Source organism: Streptopelia decaocto (assembly GCF_964273445.1).
Source record: "Streptopelia decaocto genome assembly, chromosome: 1".
Taxonomy (NCBI): domain Eukaryota; kingdom Metazoa; phylum Chordata; class Aves; order Columbiformes; family Columbidae; genus Streptopelia; species Streptopelia decaocto.
Window position 1 is genome coordinate 80163147 of NC_138663.1, and position 25271 is coordinate 80188417.

The 25271-nt window shown below is 39.2% G+C and overlaps 1 protein-coding gene across 3 annotated transcripts in view; it reads right to left on the minus strand.

Moving 5' to 3' along the window:
• Nucleotides 1-24551, minus strand: part of PIK3C2G (phosphatidylinositol-4-phosphate 3-kinase catalytic subunit type 2 gamma) — a 255904-nt gene extending 231353 nt beyond the window's left edge. For all 3 annotated transcript variants that reach the window (XR_014184867.1, XM_082061159.1, XM_082061158.1), the window contains exons 1-6: nucleotides 24447-24551; nucleotides 20856-21008; nucleotides 13711-14470; nucleotides 7845-7927; nucleotides 4164-4321; nucleotides 694-805 (exon numbers count right to left, since the gene is read on the minus strand). Coding sequence is in view for 2 of the 3 variants with exons in the window: in XM_082061159.1 (XP_081917285.1) it covers nucleotides 694-805; nucleotides 4164-4321; nucleotides 7845-7927; nucleotides 13711-14373 (1016 nt within the window). In the remaining variant the exon portion in view is untranslated. The remainder of the gene's footprint in view (nucleotides 1-693; nucleotides 806-4163; nucleotides 4322-7844; nucleotides 7928-13710; nucleotides 14471-20855; nucleotides 21009-24446) is intronic.
• Nucleotides 24552-25271: the final 720 nt, after the last annotated feature.

The window sequence follows — 25271 nt, forward strand, 5'->3', positions numbered from 1 at the left end:
AGCTGCTTCAACACAAAATCTGCTCACTTTTGCTGACAGCTGAATTTAAGCGCCAGAGGGCAAGAAACAACTAGCTGAGTCCAGCAGTGCTTTCAACCACCACAAGAGTTCACCAGAATTAATGCAAACCAGAGTATTTACTTTCTTGCTTGTAGACTACATACATTCAGAAAGACCTGTTTGTATGTATGTGCTTTTCTTCCACTTGCAGTCAGCATCAAAGTGGTGACTTCATTTGTTTTACTACTGTTGCAACTGGATATGAAGAAAAATGACCTGCTATGCGGCTGTGTAATACTGTTTCTCCTCTCTTTGGTAATTTCCTTCTTTGAGGATATGCATATTCCCTCATGCTTATAACATTCCTGTGAGGTATCGGAAGTAGCTTGATGCTTGTACTACAGATGAGAAAGACCAGACGAGCAAGGGAGTGAAACAAATTATTCAAGGCTGCACAAAGCTCATATAAAAGAGCCATGATTTGAAGCCTTGCACTAGAGCACACTGTCATCTCTGTAGAACATAAGTACCACATGTTCTGGGAGTTTCAGAAACCATACATTAAGTATTTGGAACACAATACTCTAACTCTGCCTGTGTTTCTGTTTAGATGGCATGTAAGCAGAGTGCATTAAATGCACAGCTTATATTACACAATGCATACTCAATAACATCTCTTAATGAGATACTTACTTTTGCAAGAATTCATCAGATCCACAGACACTTAGGAGACATTCCTCCTGGACTGGGTATCGATTTGTGGAACGGAGGATCTCTACAATTAAGTCATGAGTGATACAGCCAGCTGTAAATAAAGATAGCAAGAAAAATTAATAGTAGCTTGCTAGAGAATTCCAGGTTAGATACCTGAGCAAAGAAAATAAGAATTTCTTCGCAATTCCTAACTACTGCTGCAAACTAGCTCCATCAAGAGGAATTAGATCAAGCCACACCTGATTTTTTTTTTTTTTTAATTTCACTTCAAATGCTTTAAAACAAGTCATAGAATCTATGTCCATTTGGAGAAAATTAGTAATTTTTTAGGTTGCTGAAATGAAGAGCTAAGCAATTTTCCCAAGTGAAAGAGAAAAATAGCCTTTTTTTCTTTTTTAATTTCCCTGATGAGTATCTTGGTACATTTCCCATGTGCAAACATGGCCTGATGCAAAAGTTGGCTCTGTTGCTACTCATGACCCAAGAAGGCTCCAGAATTTTACTTGCTATTGTTTCTACTGCGCATGTGTTTTTAGCCATAATCAAGAGGTAAATTAATTCTCACATGCATTTTAATATATGTATTATATACACAATATATTGTATGTTAATGTTATTTAATATTATGTGTAGTGACATTGTAATAGTATATAATTATATACTATATTATTACATATCTCATATGTAACGCATATAAACTGAGTTCTATGTAAATTAGTACAATCTGCTGTTCAGAAATATTCTAGCATTTTGAGCATTTTCCCCAGCGCTACTTCAGCTTTTTAAGCCATTTTCCAACCCTGCCAATACACTCTCTCTGTGCATTTTAGAAGACCTGATCAAAAAAATTGAAAACAATAGCTGCATAATTTGGCAGTCAAACTGCAAATGTGTCTGGTAAATTTGCTCTTCACAGACATGCAGAGCATACTACACCAGAACTGATGATGCAAGTCTGAGATACCTCTCTCTAGCAGAAAGAAGACCTGACTCTTCAGTGAAAAATCTTCATTTCATGTACCAAGATGGTTTTAAAATGCAAAATAAAGTCTGGACTTCCTCCACGACTGTCAGGTAATTTCATTGTCTGTAACTGATAACAGAAAAGCCAAAGCAGATTTTCCTTTCAGTTTTTCCTACATGGTGTTTATTGCTTCATAATTAGCAGCTGTAAGAAATCTTTATTAGAAACTTTAAGTGAACCTTAAAGTGAACAGAAATGGACGCTACCTACAGTTACATGCAAAACCCCAGAAACTAAACATGGAACCCAGACTGTGTGTTGACTAATTTACACTGTTCCAGGCCCATTCAGACAACAGCTGCAGATGGAGCTTAACCAACCAGCTCAATTTGGTTTAACGGCATTCTGAATTACCCAGTCATCCAGCACGGCCAATTCATACTGAAAAATCTGTTTCAGAGTTGCCATGCTATTATTTTAGAACAAACCAGGAAATGCAAAATTGTTTTTGCAGGGAAGTTTAAGGGAATGTGATACCGAAAAAAGCTTCAGAGAACAGCTGACATTTCTAGGGGATGAGGCTGTGACAAAAAACAAGGCTGAAATAAAACAGAGCTGGTTAACCACAGCTAGCCTGGTTTTTGCTTTGGTTTGGTTTTCCTCAAGGAAAAACATATGTGTCAATGGATTCAAAAGGTCCTTCTGAAAATTTTAATTTTCTTCACAAAGCCATTTTTCTTAGAAAGCCATTTTGATTAAACTTTTCCTACCAGTTTTGCTTGTTACGAACACCTAGCCTTTTGACAACACAAAAGCAGCTCCTCATAGCTGTTTTGACATGTAAACTGCAGCGCCCATATGCTAAATTTATACACACCAGAAAAAGAAGAATGGCACAGAATCTTAAATTAAAAATTTAACATGCACTTTTTTCAGGTCACTTGTTGGAAAAAATCTGAAATTCACTAGTATCATTCACTTGCACTCCACAGACCCATTTGGCTTTCCATTCTCTGCCAAATATTTTTGCATGACTGAACAATTCTTTGTATTAGATGAGGCAAAAAGTGTACTCACTCCCCCCACTTTAACTATATCTTATTGTTTACGTAGTCTGTAAGAGAGTTATGAATAGGGGCTGTTTCTTATATCGCCTTCAGTTTTAACATTTTTTAAAATAAAGTAAAGCAGACTGAAAATCAAACAATATGTAGAGTAAATGATGCTGTATGATAAAACATTTGCCAGCAGTTAAGACTTTTGCATTACAGGTAACTTAAGTGTAGATCCCTTGCCTAGCTGACAGGAGTGCTGGAAATACTACCATCAGGTCTGAATGTCACAAGATCTTTGGCCCTTTGTTTCATGGAATCTATAAAATATTGGTTTGAGAGGATACAACCTCCTATTTTTCCAGCCTTTCCAATAACTGTGTATTATAGATGCTCTCAAATTAAGCAAACAAACTTGTATGAAAAAATGTGTAAATCTTGGCTAAGTTATTTATGAAGTTTTTTTTTTAATATATATTGACTGACATTCTGTAGAGCTTTGGATTTTCAGCTTTCAACCCGTCAAACAAACTAATACTCAGCCTGTTAAAGCCAAATAATTATTTGACAACTGAAGAAAATATTCATTAAAAAAACACTATCACTTAAAGAAACAGCACAGGAAGAGAGGGGGAAGATTATTTATTTCATTTTTGCATTTATGTTTTAAGTAATAAAAATTAGCAGAGCTAGAATCAAAGATCCTCCCATTTAACATAGATACAGGATGCACAGGAGCCATGGTAGCTTCCCACAGCCACTAGTGACAAAATAATTTAGGTTGGGAAGGACCTCATTATGTCCATCTAGTCCAGCCTCCTCTGCAGAGGAGGGCCAACACTAAATTCAGGCCAGTTTTTCAGGGTTTTGTCCTGTAAGACGTTATAAACCTCCAGGGATGGAGACTCCACAACCTCTCTGCACAAACTGTTCTAACCCTTAATTATTCTCCACTTTTTCCACCTTGTTGGAATTTCTACTTTCATTTTATGACCTATGTGTACTTCCTCTGACCTGTACATAACCTTGGGTGCAGAGGAGTCTTAGCAAGTGCAGACTGTTAAGTCTTGGATTCAGAAACAGGGCCAAGGCTGTGAAAAGTTGCATGACTATATGGAGACTACCACTACACTTTTAATTAGGCACAAGCTTAAATTCCTTCTGGATAAAAGTCTAAATGATGGCCCATTTGCAACTGCCAGAATTGGTCCCAATTGTGATTAAAGAAAGTAGAGATCTACACACCAGCAAAGTTCACATATTTTAATGTGATTTTCATTTTACTTCGAATATACTGAATATGTCTGACAAAGTATGCACTCAAGACTCACAGAAGGCTTGCCTTCCAAATATCTTTCCCAGTAACAAATGCATTTTGTTATCATCTCCATGGAACTGAATTGTGCAAGGATATGAACACCCCAATCACTTACCATGTTGCGTAAGAAGTAGAGGATATGGTGAAAAATCTGTCCAAACGCTGATTTTGAATTTTGATTCTCCAAGGATATGCTCTGGGAACCTTGTTGTGACACTCCAGATTTTCCCAGTGTTTGTCTTCAAGTCAAAAGCAGGATAGGCGTTTCTTATTCTGGAAAGAATGTGTGATGAACTTAGGTCTAAACAGGTATGCATTTCAGTTCTTTTGTAAGAGCAAGCCAAAATTTTACAAGATACCTTTAATAATAATAATAATAGTACATATTAATAGCTGTTAGTAACAAAACTTTGTGCAGAGGGGAAAACAGTAGCAACCCAAGCTTTCTTTTCATACATTAGTAAGATAACTACATTTCAGATAGCATACATATAACTATACCTTTTACTTAACAGGAAAACTATCAGTACAATCTTCATGCACTTCACAGAATCACTGGTGAGCCTGACCTCAGTGAAGCCAAAAGGAGTTTAAACACAGACTTCATTGTACATTGAGCACAGAAGAAATGAGGGTGCTCAAATATGTGCCTAAATAGCAGAGCTTTAACATAAAACTAACCAAGAGCATGTGCACAGACAGCTGTGACTAGGACAGCTGGTCAAAATGAATACATGAACATGCTTTCTATGCAAAATCTTTAAAACTCCCTATTTCCACAGTGCTCTAGAATCCAATCTGAAATCCTCATTACTAAAACCCTCGGTATTTATGTACATGTCTGTAGAGAGGAATAACGGCTACAGTCATTGAGTCCCTCTGATCTTATATATCATTACCTATAAAATATATTGCACTTCCTCCTTTCAATTACCAAAGACTTGCAGAAACTAATTCCTCCTGAGATACCATTTCAAAATGAACACTGGTCACAGGTATTATGCCTGTCAGCTGAGATTAAACTTGCTTTTTAAGCAAATACACTTTGCAGCTGCAGGTAAGGGTACATATTGTATTACATCAGCTGAAGCTTTACATTTCACTAATTGGCCTGAATATTTTAGCAGCTAAACTAAAACATGCTGTACTAAGCATACTGCATTATTTTTTGTTTGTTAATTCAAGCAGCATTTTGTAGCTTCTGAGTTGGCAGCACTTTATACTGTCTCTGATTGCAGTGTATTTTGAACCATAGTTCTCTCACATAAAGTTCTTCATTACTATGTTACCTCCTGCCTCAGGGCTGCCACCCAAGTCTCTTAAACAAAAGTATGAATGCCTCTTTTATGCCACGTATTTCTAAAGCATGAGAAGGAAGAAAAGACTAGGCTTCCAAAATTAATAATCCAATGAAGCAGCCCATTTCTTATAATGAAAAGCCAGCGGGCATGATGTTTCAGTGGGGTAGGAAGAAATGAGGCTTGACAATACCTCCAGTACATGAGATGGATTTATACTCATGGTGAAAAATCATTATAGCACAGAGGCTGCTTTGGTGACCTATGTTGTTGATGTCAGTCTATTTTCTTTGTGAGCAAGGTACACATTAAGCTTTTTCCTATCACCAAATTCACTCTTGTAACCTGCTTCTGTAAGAAGGCCAAAGACTGAATAAGGCTGGAAACTTCACAACCCTTTTTCCAGCATTAAATTAATGGGCTACATACACATGTGGGATGTGAATCACATCCTCAAGTTACTGGCAGTCCTTTCAAAACTAAGCAAACTTAATTTTCTTCCCGACCTCCTCACTATCTATATGTTAGGATAATGCCGGGACGGAAATTTTCTTCATATGCTTTGCAGATAAAAATGCACAGGTCCAGAAACAGTTGCTCATTTATGGCCATCTATCATTTTCAAGTGATTAAAGGGTTTCTGGCCCAAGCAGGTGGGCGACAGATGCTCATCACAACATTTTGAAAGGTTAGCTCTTCCAAGGTGTCACTCAAATACTGCTCAAGTAGTACATGAAGAAAATCTTGTGCTACTTGCTTTCTGTGCTGCAACAACTCAACGTATAGAGAAAGTACTAACATTTATAGGGATTTACTATTTCTCAGCATTTCATAACCCTGTGTATTTCTCTGCATTGCACAGCACATCCTTGAAGTCAGTAGGAGGTGGAGGAACTCGGCATTTTGCTCCATTGAACCCTGGCACCTTCTGGTATCAAACTCTCTTTTGGATGTATTTTGAAGCCACCCATGGATGAATGTTCACTATATCCATGTCCATAATTGTGGAAGTAACCTGATAAAAGGATTTTTAAAACAGCTTTACAGTTGTGTACAATGAAATGCTTCGATACTACCTGCACAAATATTACCTAGAGAAAAACATGATGGGTTTCTATTTGAGCTACGTGCTGGAGGTGCAAGTCTGCATGACATAGGGTTTGAATTATACATCTTGCCTCTGATGTATGAAACTGCCAGTTATTGAGATTCTTTGGGGACTGGAAGGATGCTCATTTGGCAAGACTGAATATGTTAGTTATTTGCAAGCTTATGACATTTTTTGGTCTTTGGTTTGCTGTAATATTTAGTTCTAAGAATGCTTTATCATTTATTTGATAGAAGAAAAGCAAAGATCTCTCTTACTTTCTTTTTAAGAGTATTTGCTAGGAATGCGCACTGAAGAAGTTGCTGCAAAACAGAAATGGCTTCATTATGTTCATCTTTATAGCCCTGTAAGCAACCTCATTTATTTAAAAAAAAAAAAAAAAATCAATCAAAAGCTTTTCCTGTAATTGTAGCACCAACTTAAATGTAGAATGTTGGGACATCAAAAAAAATCTGAATATCTTAGAGGAAAGCCTGTCATGTGGAATGTGACTTCATGCATCTGATGCTAGTAGAACAGGGTTGAGGTTCAGACTGATGAACTGTGGGGTAAAAAAAAAAAAAAAAAAAGGAAAAAAACCACACGTGAATGAGTATGTTTTTAAGCTGACTGCCCACCCTGTATGAATATGTAATATATTCGCTGTTAATTTCAGGGCATCACCAAACTGGATTTTTTTTTTAACTTGTAGAGAAGCAGGCTTGGCTGATCCTGAATACAGCTGATTCATTAAAGTCTAATTAGAAAAAAAAAAAAAAAAAGGCATTCCATTTTCCAGCTACTTTTCTGGGGGGAAAAGCAGGCATTTGTGCTAACAACTTGATAGTGTGATCAGTGAATATCTACACAGGAAAATGAATCTGCACAGATGGTCTAAAAACTTGTATTTCTTAGTGCTCTTGGATTTCAACACAATTTCTTTTTCTGAAGATTAAGTAAAAAGAGTTCTATCCCATTAAGCCACGCTATTAACTGTAACGATAAACAATAATTAAAGCTGTTTTTGTCGCTTGCTATGTCTCACTTTTCATCATGACAGGATGTAGTAATTCTGTTTTCAGTCAGCTCCTGCTCCAAGCTACACAGGCACTATTATCATCCAAGACAGTGGCAGAAAATGGATCTTAAGTTTCACACACTATAAACCATCAACACTGAAGACTTAACTGTACTTATCACTGATAAACGGCACAGCTAAAGCAGAAAATATTTTCAGAATTAATAATCCTTTGTGGATTTTAATCTTTAAACCAAAATTAGAAGCATTTCCAGATTTAAGTGGATACTGGAATTATGGCACTGTTCAGGAATGCAGGGATAACCATTACAATTAATGTAAGTGGAATGTCATAGTTGGCTGAATAAAGGTGTTGGGGCGTTTATTACTTACTTCTCCACTGCATTGCAAAAAGCAACTGTGTTTTCATTACTTCCTTGATTTGCTTCAACCAGTTGGATAGACCAACATGTAGCCTAAAAATACCAAAATGACATCAGAAAAAACAGAGCTCAGTTAATTAGATAACAAGCAGAAGTAGCATAAGGCATACCTTGCATTTGGTTCCATGAGAACTAACTTTCATACCTTATCATCCCTCCCCTGATTTGATGGAGCTCCAAGTAAGTACAAATAAGCCCATTTTGACTGCACTCTAAATGCTTTCAGAGAGAAAAAAAAAATATTTTTCCCCCTCCATTCAGAATATAAGGAATTCCAGGCAAAACTTTCAAAATTCACCTAGTGTCAGAGCACAGATAACTATAAATGCAGAAGATGAGTGTTTAGTTTACAAAAGGGAGAGGGGACTCCCTTCAAACTCCATAAACCTGTCAGGTAAGTAAGTCCCTAAGACAGACAACAGGAAGCCAGTGTATTCTGTTGAACACTAAAAATCCCCGGATACTTTCTCTAAACTTGGAGAACAGAGGTCTGAGCTACTTTTTGGGTCAAAGCACCCCGCCCCCCTTGTCTGTTTGCTACAATACCTTTCAGTCAGAATGTTATCTCTAGGAAGGAGCTTAATAGTGGTATATCCACAATCCCATTCTCCTGTTGTACAGAGAGGTATGTACAATGCTCACATGAGACACCAACTTTTAAACCCTTCAGAAAGAGAAGGAACTAACGACATGTCACAGAAGGGGACATTCAGATATGGCAAAATATGTTTTTAAAAATTATTTTAATAAGAATTTATATACAAGTATGTAAATTTGCAAAAATTTATAACATAAAGCAAATTTCTGGACAACTAAGTACAATATGCACTAAAAGAAGCCAGCTAGGAAACCACAGTTTAAAAGATGGGGTGAATATAAAAGATGAATGATCTGTTGGGAGCTGGCTACTGGGGAGATCACAATGGCAGAACTGAAAGCTCAGAAGTTACAAACCTTTTACAGGTATCATCAGCCTCAGGTCTCATTGTATGTAGTATTTTCATTAACCACAATAGCACAAGCATTAAAGAAGTGCTTATGAAATTTAAAGATAATAACAGGGCACCATCAATAGAGGGAAAAATTGAGACGTCTGGTAGCAAAAACAATGGATAATCCTGAGGTGTCAAATAAGATAGTGAAACTAAATTTAGCAATACAAATTAGTAGTGCATCACCTCCTGATTCTAAGGACTGCTGAAAAAACTCCTTCAAAAGTCAGTGAAAACATAGCACCTCCCCTAGTTCACTTTTTTCTACCTCATTTAGACACCTCAGCAGATAGTAATAAAAATTTCTGGTGTAGGTTTACTATTTAGAAATTATGAACAATCTAGTAACAGTAATGGCCTCCCAAAATTATGTAGTCTAAAAAAAAAAAACCCACAACACAAACAAAACAACAATCACAACAACAAAAAAACAATATTCCTGATCACACTTACATCAGGGTAGACAGTTTTACACAAAAATGCATTGACAAGGCTCCAGGAAGTTTGCATCTGGGATGTAGTATACAATACCTTGTGTACCTCTACAGTCCAGATGGAGGAATTCAAACCAGAACAACTTCAGAGAGACATTGCTGTGTTTGTGGGTGAGCTCTGCAGCCAGGAGCAGAAGCACAGCTCACAGGTAAAGCTACAGCAGTTGTTGCAGCAGGAGTGCAAAGGGAGCCCAGAACCTGCACTGAAGACTACGCAGTGATGGTGGTGATGTGCCACATGGTGTGATCTCTGCCACAGGGTGCAGAAACTGCCCCTATAGACAGCAGAGATTTTGACCCACGTGGAGCTCCAGAGGGAGGATGCTGCAGCCCGGGCCCCTGGCTGCAGGGTTTGTCTGGTGCCTCTCCCTGGGGCTGGGGAAAGCGGTGGCCTCGCTGGTGGGAGCTGTGCTCTGGCTGCGGTGCCAAGCAGCTGGTGAAGGAGCTGCAGGAGGAGGTGAGCAGACAGAAGCAGGAAGAGAAGATTGGCATGGACTCTGCAGAGCTAAGGACCACCCGAGCCCTGTGCTGCAACAGAGGGACAACCTGAGACTACGCTACAGGAGCCGTGGATGGAGACTTCCACAGAAGTGAAGACTGGAAATCTGCTGCTTCCAGCAACACAAAAAGGCTCCTCTTCAACTTCCAGTTCTGTCACTACAAAGCATGTACAGTGGAAAAAGTACATCGGAAAAGAGAGAGAGCGGATAAATGAAAAGCTAAAAAAAGTAGGCCATGGGTAAGAAAAGGTGAGGCTGGGACGTCACTGAATGAGACTGAAGATATTAAAAGAGAAAAATTGCATTTGGGAACTGAGGAAGGAGGAACAGAGAGAAATTAAGCAAGGAAGAAGAATTCCCCAAGACTAATAAAGGAAAATCAGCCATGAGGACATGGGCATGAATCCTCCAGTTCACGGCTTGAAGAAGAATGTGACTGTAAATAATTACTAAAGGATGGCAAAAAGGAGCTTGACAGACAAAGCTGGAATCCAGACCCTCTCCTGCAGGAAACAGAAGCAACACAGGAGGCCTCTTGCCTCTCTGCACCTTTGCTGGCAGTTCTTCCGAGTGAATCCGAATGGCAAACATGCATCCTGTGTAGACTAGTAATAGTCTGCATGGAAGGAATTAACATACCGTTGCTAACTAACTCAAATTAATTCTGGTGACAGATGTGTACTTAGTAGATATATAGTTCCAACTCCATTGATGAATCAAGTGGATCAGAGATTTAGTTTTGTCATTTATCTTTTCAGGTGTCCAGAAACATGAATTTCTTCCCATTGCACATGAATGTAAAATACACATTGCTTTTCTACAGGACTACAGTCTCCACTCATTGCAAATATCTGAAGGTGTGCAGTGAATCAGACAGAAAATGGTGGATGAAGAGAACAGATGACAAGAGGAAGAAAGTAACAGAGTGTGTCCCTGGATGATCAGAATCTTCTTCCATCCACAGATTTCTCACATTATGCTAATCAAGTCACCTGAGCCATCCTTCCCAAATATGAACAACAACTGTGTATTTCTCATTTCTAGAGCACCCAAACTGAAATAATGAAGTTTGGTCTGATGATTGAGCTTGTGTGAAGAAGTAAGTCTTGCTAGTTATTCTGAAAACATTCAATTCTAAATACCGTAGATGCAGTAGCCAAACCTACTGGATACGTTTTAGGCTGCCATTTCCATTTTCTTTTGAATACAGACAAAATCAAATCTCTTTTCACAGGTATGTTTTGAAGACAGTTTCTTTAGTACTTTTGAACATCTGACTTGGTGATGATGAGGCCAGATACAATTAACATGCCCTTTATTACACTGGATGCATTTTGATTAGCACACACAAAATAAAGCCGAGGGCCATACAATTGCATCTAAGAGCTAAGGATCAGAATGACAGTATGATTTCAGCAATGTGAATATTTCATCTTGCCTATCTATGACTTATCTCAATGCTAATCTCCATGTTTCAGCATCTATTCCATTTCACTCTGTCTGCAGTCCTGGTTCTCATCTCCTACTCATCAGATGCACTAGTCATCCTGGACCTCACCAATCCAATCTGTGCTCTTTGTCTTTCTTTTGCTCTGGTGCTTCACCTTTGCAACCATACTGACAGTCTTACTCAGCATCAGCCCTGTCGCACCACAGCCCTTATCTTTTCCCAGCCCAGTAGTAAGGATTTACTTTTTCAAAGACTTTTTTTTTTTACCCTTCTTTCTCTTGACTTTCTTTCACTCTTATTTTCCCTTTTTTACCATCTTGGGGTTCAGTTACCAACTCCTTGCTTTGGATCTCTTTCTATCCTGACATGCCTGTTTCTCCCTGAAGGAATTCCTGTGACCACACCGATTTTTCTGCTACAAATCAATTCTCTCCTCTCTCCCATTTCTTCCTCTGCTAGCTAAACAGCTCAAATACTTCCCTAACTTAATCAAATCCTCCCACACACTCAATTGTAGTCGCCCCTGACTCACTCATCTCTTCTCTTCCCTCCCCTATAATTCTCTCCTCTGTCACAGAAGTGTTTGTGCCTGTTCCTATATGCCTGTTTCCTCTAGCACTTCTTCTTCCCATACCACAATTTAATCTCCTCCTGCTCATTTGTATCCCACTATCTCCTTCTCTCATGAGATGGCTGTTTTTTTCATCATGCCACCAGCATCCTTTAGTTTTCCTACCATAAATAAAAAGCATCATCCACCTTTCGTCTCTCCACCTATTCATCCTCTCTCCTTTTGTATTCATCACTGAATTTCCAAAATGTGGTACCCAGGATTAGTCTTAAGAGGTCCTGTCCTCAGGTATATTTCCCCACCTGCCTCCCTATCTGACTGGGTCTGCATATATTTACCTCTATAGTTCTCCTTATTCACAGACATAGAAACAAGCTCTTCTCCTTTGGTTTATGATACTGTGATCACTGGGAGTTAAAAGCAGAAGGTGAACCTACAATGTCTTTTAATATTCACAATGCAGAGGTATTCTGTAGGCTATTTCAGGATTCCTATAATAATTCAGAATGCTAACAAGGAACAGAGGAAAGGGAGGATTTATCATTTTCTTTCTCCTTCTCCATGTCAGGACTTTGAAGGAAAGAAAATTAGGAGAGATATAGCATCAGAGAGAGTCATGGGACTCCCATAAGACATCATTATTAAAAACATCAAAGCCACAAATGGAGCTACGAACACCTGATGGAAGGAGGAAAAAAAGAGAGCATTTGCTTCAAAAAGACAGAGTCTATGTCACAGGATCCAGCTTCCACAGTTATAGTAGATATGTCTGTTTTTAGAAAATAATTATATATGCACACATAAGTGCATGCAGAACATGGTGAGGGCAGGACATGGTATATCACATCTCTCAGAATGAAGATATCTCAGCCAAAGTACATACAGAGACAATTGTCTGGATCAACAGAAAAACAGATTCAGCATAATGTATTGCTACTTTTTAGGTTTCATATCAGACCATAAAGATTTGTTACCTCTTTCAAATACATTTTACTCCATATTTCTGTACTTATCTCTCCATGGTAGTTATATGGTTCGATGAACCACAAAATGAGTCTACTGGAGCATTCTAGACCATAATCTAGATTCTTTTCTGATGTAAAATGGCAATTTTCCATTAGAGTCAATGAGGATACTTCATTTTATACTAAGTCAGAAACTGGCTCTATTAGTTTCAAATTAAGTCTTTTAATAGGTAAGTTGCAGAAATGAATTGACATTTTAAGTTGGTTAAAACGTGAAACAGGTAGGGCAGAGATTCTGCCAATATCAAATTCTCACTACCTAGCCAGAGTAGCCACCTTCCCTTCAGAAATCATTTTTTATGGTCTGCTGGGTTCTCTTCAGATATTGGAATCAAAGGAAGAGGATGCTCAAATGTTTTCATATTGTATAAAAATCTCTTAACTAATAATGTACTGTTTGTTTGAGGGCATCATCCTTGTAAAGATACGAAAATACTGTGGGAAATTCTGATTGCCAAGAAATCATGTTACACAATTACTGGAAAAATATACCTGACACATCTCTACATCTCTGTCTTTGGAAGTAGTAAAGACCAAATGTGAAGTGAATAAGAAGTCTCACATTTGCTTTTGGACAGCTGAATCATAAGGCACATGAGAAAAACCCTCTACACAAGCAAAAGCTTTTGCTTTCCCCAAGGCATGAATGTTGTATCTTCCACCAGGTCTTTAAATCAAGTGCTTCCTATCCATGTCGCATCATTGTGAGTGAATACACAAAGTGCAAGGACAGAAACAAGAATCAAGAACTTTAAGCACTGTTAATATGAGAAAATTTAAATACCTCTCTGTCATATCCAGAGCTGCTGGGCCAGGTAGGTTCCTTGTTGCATTTTCTGGAAGTGTCAGTTAAACAAGCTTCTCCATATCCACTTTCATCTCTCACTTGTCCAAATGGGTAGTTGTTTAACAAAATGGGACACTGAGCATCAACACTGTCAACGCCTATCTGAAAACTCCGATTTGTGTTGCTTCTTTCCACATTTGAATGATGCACATTTGTGACTGGATTTATATTATTCCCTCCATAAATTCCTCTGTCTTGGCTGTAGGGGTAGGGATCCACTAGAGAGAAGTTTGTGTAATCAGATAGTAAAGAAGATCTGAAGCCAACTGTTGGTGACATGGTGTCTTGCTGCCAGTGAGAGAGAGGATTTCCAGGGTAAAGTTCACCAGAAGCAGCTGGAGGCTGACCACAAAGCTGCTGGTCAGGCACAGGCACATTCAGACCAAAGACATCTAATGGGAAAAAAATTTCTTCAGGATGATGTGAATGTGATGAACCATAAAAAAAAAATTCATTGCTGACTTCATCAACTATTCGATCAAATCCTAGACGGACCTCTCCAGCAGAACCAGTATGGTACACTGGGTAAGATGCTTGGTCCCCATCTTGTCCTTCATAAAATTCGTTGTGTGAGAAGGGCACCCTCCCGAAGTATGCCATGGCTAATTCTTCTCTTCAGCCTTATTAAGCCTTGGGGATGTGTTACAGTAGTTCTAAGGTCAAGACAGTAATGTTCAGAACTGGAGTGACATACCCACTGAAACAAAGCACAGAATAAAAGTTAAGCCCAAGAATGTCTAGTATAATGAAAGCACTATGCTTCTTTGATCTTTTTTTGCTTTAGAGATTTCTTCACAGGGTGGAAGTATTTTCTTAATCTGGAGCTTGAATATTCTTTTGCCTGATCCTTATTTCCAGTTGTATTTATTATTACTATTATTAAAGAAAAATAATAATTATCATCATCATCCTCGACTCTTAAATAATAGCAATAGGATGCCTAAAACCATTGGTCTAAATACTAAAATACTCTTTCTGACAAATATTAAAGAAAATCTCCAGATCATTTCCATTACTTTACAGTTCGTATAGCACACTTAATGGAGGAATATAAAACAAGCAGGTAGGAAAACTTCATATTAATGGTCACTTTAACAGCATTTTCATTCACATCTTCCTCTTGTTTTGTGCCTCAAATTTCTTTATATTCTACTAATTTTTATCTTCGTGTAATCAGGTGAAGTGAAATCGAAGAACATAGAAGACATGGACCTCCAATTAATAATCAAAACAGTACACCCAAAAAGCTTAGATAGGCATACATAAAGAAAAACAAATATAAATACATCAGTCTTTTTTTGCTTTTCAAAAGAGACAGATATATCTTCAAAGCCTGAGGTTGTATCTTTTTTAGTAAATTAACAGGCAAGGGCATGAGCTTCTGCAGAAGTTCGTCATCATTCATACTATTACTAGGAAACTTCCTGATATTATTTTGGCACATGGCAAGTAGTCCTATGGTTCAGATGGGCAGCGTCTACCAGAGACTGCTGTCAGTGGGCAGGAGAACATCTTTTTTGGGAAGAGTGCTTAGTTCTAAAACTAAAATCTATTCTGGGCCGCTTGCCCTCAAGGCCTGGTCCTGTTTCATTTACTGATACGGATGTAGCCTAAAAACACAAATGACACAGAATAGCAATACCACATAAAGTACACAGTTGTGCTGGGTACTTTATCACATAAAAGAAATAGAAATATCTGATTTACGAATTCAATAAAAAAAAAATGTATTCCCTGGCAGAAAAAAAAAAAAGAACAACAAAGCTACCAAAATGAAAAGTGTACTCAGAAATTGCTAAAGCTTAGCTCCACAAATAGCTTTTCCAATATGTCCCCAAGATCTATACTGTATTAGCTTAGACAATAGCGCCTTGCAATAAAAATCTATATTGCAACAGAAGGTATTCATCACAACTTTATTTATTTTTGTTTTATTTGAAGTCAAACTCTAGGTGACATAGGCTCATGTCATCTGCAACAAGGAATGAGAAGAGAAATGAAAAGTCAAATAGGCTGAAATGAAATCTCCAACTTCGAGTCTGAAGTGATTCCATGTGTGTTTGCCTTGCTTTAACTATGTTAGGGAAAAAAATAAAAATAAAGCATTTATGAAGTTACACTAAGCCAGATAACCAAAATGATGCATACCACTTCAAATGGTGATCTAAGCATGAACTTCAGTTACAGTCTCTGCACCACTCTCTCAGAAGTTAACTACATTTTTAGATGGTACCATTTTTGCAGGAAAAAAAATTAATAAACATAGCAATAAGGTTTTTCATGAAATTGTCCTCATTTACAATTCCCTCTGTTTCTCTTTTCTACAGCAGGTGAATAAAAGAAAGAAAACAAGAAAGAAAAGGATATACCCATTGTCAGGAAAGATGACTTTTTTTTTTTTCCTTCTTGAAAATGTGAATGTTTCAGGAAAAATAGAAGACAAAAGAATGATGTCTCCCTCCTGACCCACCTTTCTTAATAAAGTTTGGCTACCTGGAACACTATAATAGAGGCACGGAAAATAAAATACCTTTTATGCCCTTTCAACTGATTCTAAAATGTTTTCACTGCATTTCAAACAAATTCTGATACATAAATGTCCAAAAGCTAACCTTGCTTATTCAGCACTAAGGCTTTTATGCGTAACATCCCACATTCCTTGGACAGACATTCTCACACATACACAGAGCCCACCTCCATCTATCTGTATATGAATGCTTATCTCCCACATGTTCCATATTGCTCAGAAGTATCAGCATGTCATGCCATGTTATGCTGTAGATGTCCGTGGTTTAAATCTTACCTGCTAGGTTGGTTAGTAAGACCAGGCTCTGTATTTGGGCCAACTCTTTATGCTTTTCAAAACAACATACAAAGTTCAGGGAAGTATCTGGCTCTTTGCCAGCCACTGTTACACCATTTGAATTATGTAAAATGCAATGATAACACTGAATTTTCAAAAAATCACTAATAAAGAAAAATTTATAATGCGTTTTTGAAAAAAAATACATAAAAACAGTTAAATTTTTAGGTTCATTTTTTTCGCCTTGTGGTTTCTGAACTCATGTTTTGGAGGGTTTGGCTTTTTTCCTCCTACAGCTACAAAGCCCTCCTTTGCCTTCTAAATGACAGCCGTGTTTTCCCATAAACATGTGGTTCTGGGATTGGGGGTTTTAAGGGAAACTCACAACAAATGCCACAAAACATTCACTACAACTCAAGAGATTTGACAGCATTACACAACACTCACAGCATTGTAGTTGCCGTCCAAGAACATGAAAATACTTCCTGTACTTCAGCATACACATACATTCTCGTATAAAATCTTGGTGCACTGTGGACTCAACTTTCCCTTTTTACCAGAATGCAGGAGGAGACGATCGGGCCACTTGCTAAGCAGTAAGAATATTTGTTGCACCCTCTTACCTGACACACATAATTTGTTAGAAGAATATACAGTCTGCTGTGTCTTCCGTTGCACAGACAAATTCAGATGACCTATGTTCTTTCAGTATCAAGAGGGTGTAACTTCTTCCTAAGACGCTTTACTTCCTGTTCAACCGGTTTACTATGGTAATTATTCTTTCACATCTTCCTTCAGGGAAATTTCAAACAGCAGTAACAATAAAAAGCTAACAACTTATCTGTTCTCTTTCTCCATTTGGGAACCCAACTTTTTTTTTTTTTTTTAACACAGTGGTAGATGATCTCACACTGCCAGAACAAGTATCGAATATGCTTAAAATAACAAGACAATTTCTCCAACAGAAAGACTTGCCTCTTAGAAAGCTTTCTGCACTACAGCAGGATTTGGGAATTTTACTCTGCTCCATCTTCATGCAGCTTCCATCTATCTGCACTGGTGGTGCGTGCTCTGAAAGGAGCTCCTGGCTCTGCTCGCAAGAGAAGGGGATGGTAAAAATCTTGCATGGCAGAGAAGCCGTCTGGCTTGGCTTCTCAGTATGCAGAGCTGGGACAGTCTAATGAGGTAAGAACCTCCCTTACACTGGGGTATTTCCCAAGGACTGCTGAAGCCTTGCCTCTCTGCAAAGGGCCTGCTGAAGAGCTGTAGCAAATACAGCACTGGTCACAAACATCTCCCTGGACCTCAAGGAGCCCAGGACCATCCATAAAAGGGAGCAGTAGAGGCTGCTCCAGGCACGACACAGTGGGAGTTCCCTCAGGGACCATCTGCCTCCACACTTCATACCATTCCTTAAAAAGGTATAAATTGCTCCACTGAAGTGGCTATTCAGAATTCATACAAAATCCCAATCCTAGTTTACTCCAAGGCTGTCACAGGCAGAAAAATATCCTCAAAAAGGGTGAGGGAGTCATATCAACAAAACAGTATTTCAGTTACAAAAGGCTGTGCAGTAAGACTGAACAGATTAGGATAAAGCATTTAAAGTTAATAATTAATCTCAGATATTTTGTATCAGATAAACTGAATGAAGTAATAATTTGATAAAGCATTATAAGGAAAATTCTGCCCTTCAAAGTATCGCAAAAAGCCATCAATGATGTCATTGTGATTCAAAAGCAGTTAGCCAAGGGCAAAACTTATTTTAGTTGGCAAAAGGTGATGCATTTTTTGTCATATATTCTCCAACCCTTAAAATGTCAACTTGCTCCACAAACTATTCGGTGGCATTTGTGCTGTACCATAGTCATTACTGGTGATGACTGTGAAGCAATCCTGAGAGAGAGGAACATGCCAATTTTAGGAACTGCCATTTCAGAGTTTATGGCAGTGTGATGTTGCTTCATCACACAGGGACTGGACACAGTAAAAGGAAGAGTACTAAGAAAAAAGAGGAAATATGCATAGGAAGAGCTCCTATTCCCAAGCAAAGACAGAAGTCTACATGCATAAGATGAACGGAGTTGGGACACGTTCCCCTCTCTCCCCACAGTGATTTCCAGGAGAAGGTTATGAAGGATCTTCTTGGGAAACACTGCACAGTTTCAAGATTTTATTAGGCTTTTAATATGGACACTGCTTTTCTGTTTCCCACTGAAGTAGTAGGCAGGAAACTGCTGAGTCACTTTCTAGCCTAATTCCTCCTAGGACTACAAGGAATTGCCTCCGCCTCTTTTGCTGGCATGTGGGACAAAATCTCTAGAGACAAAGAAGACTGTATACTCCCTACTAGGATGCCGCTTCTCTTTCTGTTAGATGCTCTCGCTGCTCCACCAACCGGCAGGAGCCTCCATCTCTCCTAATAAAGAAGAATCATGGATTTGATTTAGCCATATGTGAGTGTGCTGGTATGAGCTAGGTCTGGCAGAAAAATTAGGGTAAAGAGCTGGCAAAGTAGTTTCTGTAACACACGCCAAGATGAAATAAAGCATCTGCAGCAGGCTTTTTCTCCCAGTGTTTCTTCACACACACTTTGGAGCTTTCCCAGACTGCACCCTTGCATTTGAAGCCGTGAGGCTTTGAGTAATAGCAGGCTTGCAAAAGGGAATGCAGCACAATGTTTCACAATCCGTGGGGCCAGAAAACTGGCTAAACAGAGAGCCAGTGAGGAAACGGCTACATTTCGTAACAGATCCAGCCCGTCTGTGTTACTATTCTCCAGTGCCACCTACTGTCAATTCCCTAAAACTGTGAGGCAAGGAACAAAGATCACTGTGTCAAGCACAGCAGCAATTACACTTTATGTCTGGCTGCAGGGAACATCATAATATCTGTCATCATCACTGACAAACATGGCCCCTGTCAGAAGGTTGCCCTTTATGGGAAAGATTCATGATTGTTGAGATCCTGCTTGAAGATGGTGTGATGCTGCTTCTCTCCGGTCAGTGCTCCAAAGTACCGCTGCACCAGAGCAATGACAAGGTATCAGCAAAATTACTATACATGGGTCCAACAGGGTTTTTCCATGCGCTGGTGAAATGAAGTGATTGATGTCAACATTTTGTCATGTTTAAGTGGCAGATGAACAAGAATTCTGAGATATATATATATATATAGATATATATATATATATATATAAAGATGTTAAAATCTGAGGGTTGTGGGTTTTTTTATTATTATTACAGACCCTTTCTTTCTCACTTACAAACTTCATCAAGCAGGGGTTCTGCCTTCTTACCTGTTTAGTAAAACCCAGCAGTGTAAACGCTGCTGCACAGAGAAAATAAAAGTTGCAACAAACACAATACAGGGTTTGAGTCATTGCCAAATGATTCATTGGTAAAAGAGACATTTGCTGTAAAGGGCAAAAAGAAGATTTCAGGTCTGAAAACACTCCCCGCCCTCTACTCACACAGTAGAAGTCTGGGAAAGGACAGAGAGAGAAGAGAGCGGTGGTAGCAAAGTTACCCTTTTCAAAGAAAAATAAATACAAAACATTTTGTTTTACATATAAAATGTTTTCACAGGATCTGCTGACACCTACATATAATATACAAAGTTAGTGTTACCAACACCCTCATGAGGTTTGAAATACACTGTTGTGAAAGATCAACCTCCACAGTCTGCATGCACAGACTGCAAAACCAGCCATGACTAAATGTAGTCTACGGATTTTAATCTCTCCTTTTATTTGAACATCTTCTGTACTTTGATCCTCTGAAAGGAACAACACATTTTACCAGAGTTGCTTCTGGCAGAAACAATTACTTCAGCTTTAAAAAATCAAATTACTGAGAAAACTAAGTAGTGAAATGGAGAACAGTCTTATCACAACCATCTTAAAATATAGAGTTAAAATAAGACAAGCAAGCAGATTTTTGTTTGTGTATATATACGTATACACACACTCATATATGTATGCTTATATATAAAAATATATATGTAAACATATATGTATATGGATACATGCATATATATGTGTGTATATTTATATGTATATATATAGATCTGTCTATAAAAGCCTAGTATATGTGTATACACACATAAAAACGCCTAATAAACACCAAGTGACTCAAGAAGAGCTGAGATGCTTCAGGAAATAAGTCAAGCCACAAGTTTCAGCTGAGCAAGTCAAACATCCTAAAGCTGAGGAGTGCTTGAGGCCAAAGCTTCTTGTTCATATGGGTTTATAAATTTCACCTGGTGCTGTTTCTCTTACCTTTTGTGATGTTTTCCTCTGTTTTCTTCTGCTATTCTTTTCACCTACCCACTCCAGTGTGCCTGCTCAATGGCTTTCTGTGAAATTCAGCTTTATCTTTCCAGTGTATTCAATAAGGTTTGTTGACCTTCTAGCAATTGTTCATATCATACACTGTACAAATATAAAAACACAGTCTCGTGATACTAGCACACTGTTAATACAAGCTCCCTAGCCACTACAGTAGGGTTTTTCCTATGGAAAATTTAGTGATCTGGCTCATCTCCACCCCTAAGACCCTTGCCCATTGCAGCTCGTGGTGCATGGGGCTCTCCAGGAGCAGGGCCGAGAACACCTCACAGCACAGAGCTCGGCCACGCCGAGCTATTAATATTGTGATTGCCTTGAAGAGGACCTAACTTAAGTATGGTTTTAAATTCAGCTCCAAAGTGACCACAGAAGAGGGAAGGGGAAATGGTAATATGGTGACAACCAATGGTAAGACAAGGGGCAGTGGGTGCAAACTGGAACACAGGAGGTTCCACTTAAATATGAGAAGAAACTTCTTCTCAGTGAGGGTAACACAGCACTGGAACAGGCTGCCCAGGGGGGTTGTGGAGTCTCCTTCTCTGGAGACATTCAAAACCCACCTGGACACCATCCTGTGTAACCTCATCTAGGTGTTCCTGCTCCAGCAGGGGGATTGGACTGGATGATCTTTTGAGGTCCCTTCCAATCCCTAACATTCTGTGATTCTGTGTAATGAAGACCCACTTGCACTTCATCTGGGGTTTTGCTCTGAGTGGACCTTCGGTTCACATGATGTGTCAGCTCAGTGGCTTGTTGAGTATTCAGATGAAGTAATAGGACCGAGTCCATTTCTCTTACTAATGTCACAGGTACCTTCAGTAAAACCAGTGAAATTATAAAACCTTAGACTAGGTTTAGACTATAAACCACTATATATAATACTTTAAGTTAGTATATACTGTAAAACTAGTATAACATCTGAATCAGCTCTACAGTCTTTTGTTGGAGCGATAAAGGACTCAGCAAACATTCCGATTCAATGTGAATCACGCCAAAGCCATTTATTACAGAAACAAGCCTCCTTATATATGCAACTATATTCTAATCACACGTCCACGCTCCAAGCATGGATTCGCCCATGAGTATCATGGGCTGTCCATGTGCTGGAGTCTCACTGATGATACGTCCGATGATTCACGCCACGCCAGGACCCCGCTGATTGAGGAATGCCCCTCTTTCTCACAGCAGATTCTGTTCTCAGCTTCTCGAAGCGGCCTTAAGATTCCTTTGAGCCTGACTAATTCAGCAACAAATCTTTATCTATCAAAACCCCTCCACAGTCTTTAGCAAAGAAAACAGATTAATAATGGTTAAGCATAAAAATACAGGCATCTAAAGCCAAAACAATAACTTGCTTACACAGTATTAACCTTGTCTCAATTTGCCTTTCCACAAGGATGCTTTGCTTCCATTTGCAATAGTGCACATATGGCAGTACTACAACATCTTAAATAATGCAGTATTTCTGATTTTTTTCCTGAACTTCTTGCACATGGGTAGCTTTTTACATCTTCCTTCTGATTTTAATTTTACTGTCATAATACCTCACAGTACAACTGAAACGCTTAAAAAAAAAAAAAAAAAGCCACACACAAACCATATGGCTTTTACAGAAAATAGTTTGTGGGTGTATATATAATCTTTAAACCAACTGAACAGCATTCTTTAAATGCAATTCAGGATATAAAGCATCTGCTTAGATAGCTAATTTGGCTGCATACTTAGGTTGCCAGCAAAGCATTCATTACTGTTTTCATTAAAACTTTACCTGCAGCATGAAAGCTAACAATAATTTAGTTGAGTTTTCACATAAATAATGCAAAGGGACTGCTTACCTGCAATAAAACATATTTCTGCAGACTACTACATGGAAATTAAGCTCACAGCAGCACTCCACCACAATCGGATCAGCCCATGAATGAGTGGCTGGCAAAGAGATACTTGCAGCACTGAGAATGCAGCTTCATCTGTCACCCCCAGGTATCTTCCCCATCAATGGTACCCACAAGATTATTCTTAAAATAGCAACTGCTCTCTGCTGTGTCAGGTCCTGTGCTAGCCTGGTCATGGTTTTGCTAATGTTGTTTTTGTATTTATGAACCAGGCAAGCAACAGGGAAGAAGACCTTGTTCACCAGACCTGTAGAATTAAACAGGCGAGGTGCATCCACTGGGGCTGGGCAAGATACTCACCCTGCAGCACTTCTGCAGCAATAAACCCTACCCAGTGATACTGAAACTAGTCATCCCATTGCAGTAGTCAGGACTTAGATTTGTGTTCTGCCTTGCACTACTTTGGGCAGCCCAGCCAACCCTTAGTGGTTCTGCTCCTCTGGCCTCCCCACCTTGCTCTGTCTTCCATTCAAGTGCAGGAATAAATCAATGCCAAGAAGTGAGTCAGCAGGACAGTGCTTCACATCAGAGGTGAGCTGCTACACACATACAGCTGGGGAGAACTGCGAGGCCCAGGTGGGCAAGGCAAGAGAAAGTTGTGCTGATACAGCGATACCTCAGGGGAAAATGAAGAAGGAGTTAGTATCATGGCACAATGGCCTCTACAGGTGGCTGGTATCTTCCAGGGAGAAGTTTGCAGCTCACAATTAGATCAGATCATCTGGCAAGCATTGGGTTATGAAAAGAGGAGAAAAAAGCATGAGAGCGCCCTACTCATCCCCACCCATTCAACAGCCCATAAAAAACCCTCATCCAAATAGTTCAATAGTCTGTACAAAGACAGTAGTTTCCTGGTACTGTTGGGTAGGGAGTGGCAGGTAACTACTTTAAAATAAACAAGGAGTACCACCCATCGCCATGGCCTAAAAGACAGCCAAAACCACCATGCACTGATGACATGAATTCAAATAGGGAGTGACACACTTTTCACTACAGTTGCCTGGGAAAGTGAAAAAAACCAGAAAGATTGGGGTTAGGTACATTCTCTACATTCAGTGGTGATGTCTTGTCACTCCTGCTCCAGCAGCCTGTGTGTATCACAGAATGTTAGGGATTGGAAGGGGCCTCAAAAGATCATCCAGTCCAATCCCCCTGCTGGAGCAGGAACACCTAGATGAGGTTACACAGGAACATATCCAGGCAGGTTTTGAATGTCTCCAGAGAAGGAGACTCCACAACCCCCCTGGGCAGCCTGCTCCAATGTTCTGTTACCCTCACTGTGGAGAAGTTTCTTCTCAAATTTAAGTGGAAGCTCCTGGCTTCCAGTCTGCACCCGTTACCCCTTGTCTTACCATTCGTTTTCACCAAGAAGAGCCTGGCTCCATCCTCGTGACACTCACCCTTTAAATATTTGTAAACATTAATAAAGCCACCCCTCAGTCTCTTCCAAACTAAAGAGACCCAGCTCCTTTCATACGTAGGTCACCTCACTCTCCTTTGAAGTTCATGCAAAATAAGACATCTCAGTTTAGAAGAAGTTTTAGACTGAGGGCAGTGACCCTGTTACAAAGAGATGCATCACAAGCAGCACAACCATCTCACTTCTTTCCCAAGGAAGGCCTGAACTTACCAGATCCACCTGATCCCAAGCACGGGAACACCAGACTGCTCCTTCCAGTTCTGGCAGCGTCAGTGTGGGAGCTGTCCTGATGCAAACCTCCAAGCCTGGACACCTGACTGCAAACCTGCAGCATTCAGGTCAAACATGAGCCTGGGGTATGCCTAAAAACAAATGAATACAGAACTCACTGTCATTTCAGCTTTCATTAAGGGCTGGTTGTTTATGGAGGAAGGAGTTTCAGAATGTAAAACACCAATTTGATCCCAGATGTTGAGAGCCTTAACAAAAGAAAAAAATAAAAAGAAAGAAATTTAAATACACCTGACACTCAGGTGCTGAGATGTTTATCTCAGAAGGATGTACTGCAGGTGTCCAGGACACTGTCTAAAATAAGACATTATGTTGTACCACAGTAACATGCCTTTCCTTTGAGGCCTAGCGTCACAGCACGCTACAATTGATGGCCATGAAAAGAACCTCTATACTGGAATTTGAGAACATAAGCATGAACATAACTTCATATTAAAACTCATCCACAGAATTCCTTGAAGATCGGTACTTTCTTCTGCCTGCCTCAGTTAACTGAGTCATGCCTACATCATCTGATAGCAGCAAATCCAAGAAAAATCCAGACATCCTAGACTGAGGCTGGATCCCACTCACAAAACATTGTTCATGTCTGCTGCAGACTAGGAATAGTCATCTCATTCTTCACTTCATTGATCTACTTTTATACTCTTGATTCAGATGGAGTTACGCAAACTTCATGTTTGCTATCAGGCTATGAAGAAGCCTATTGTAACTAGGATATGGATTTCTTAGATGTAAATGCAC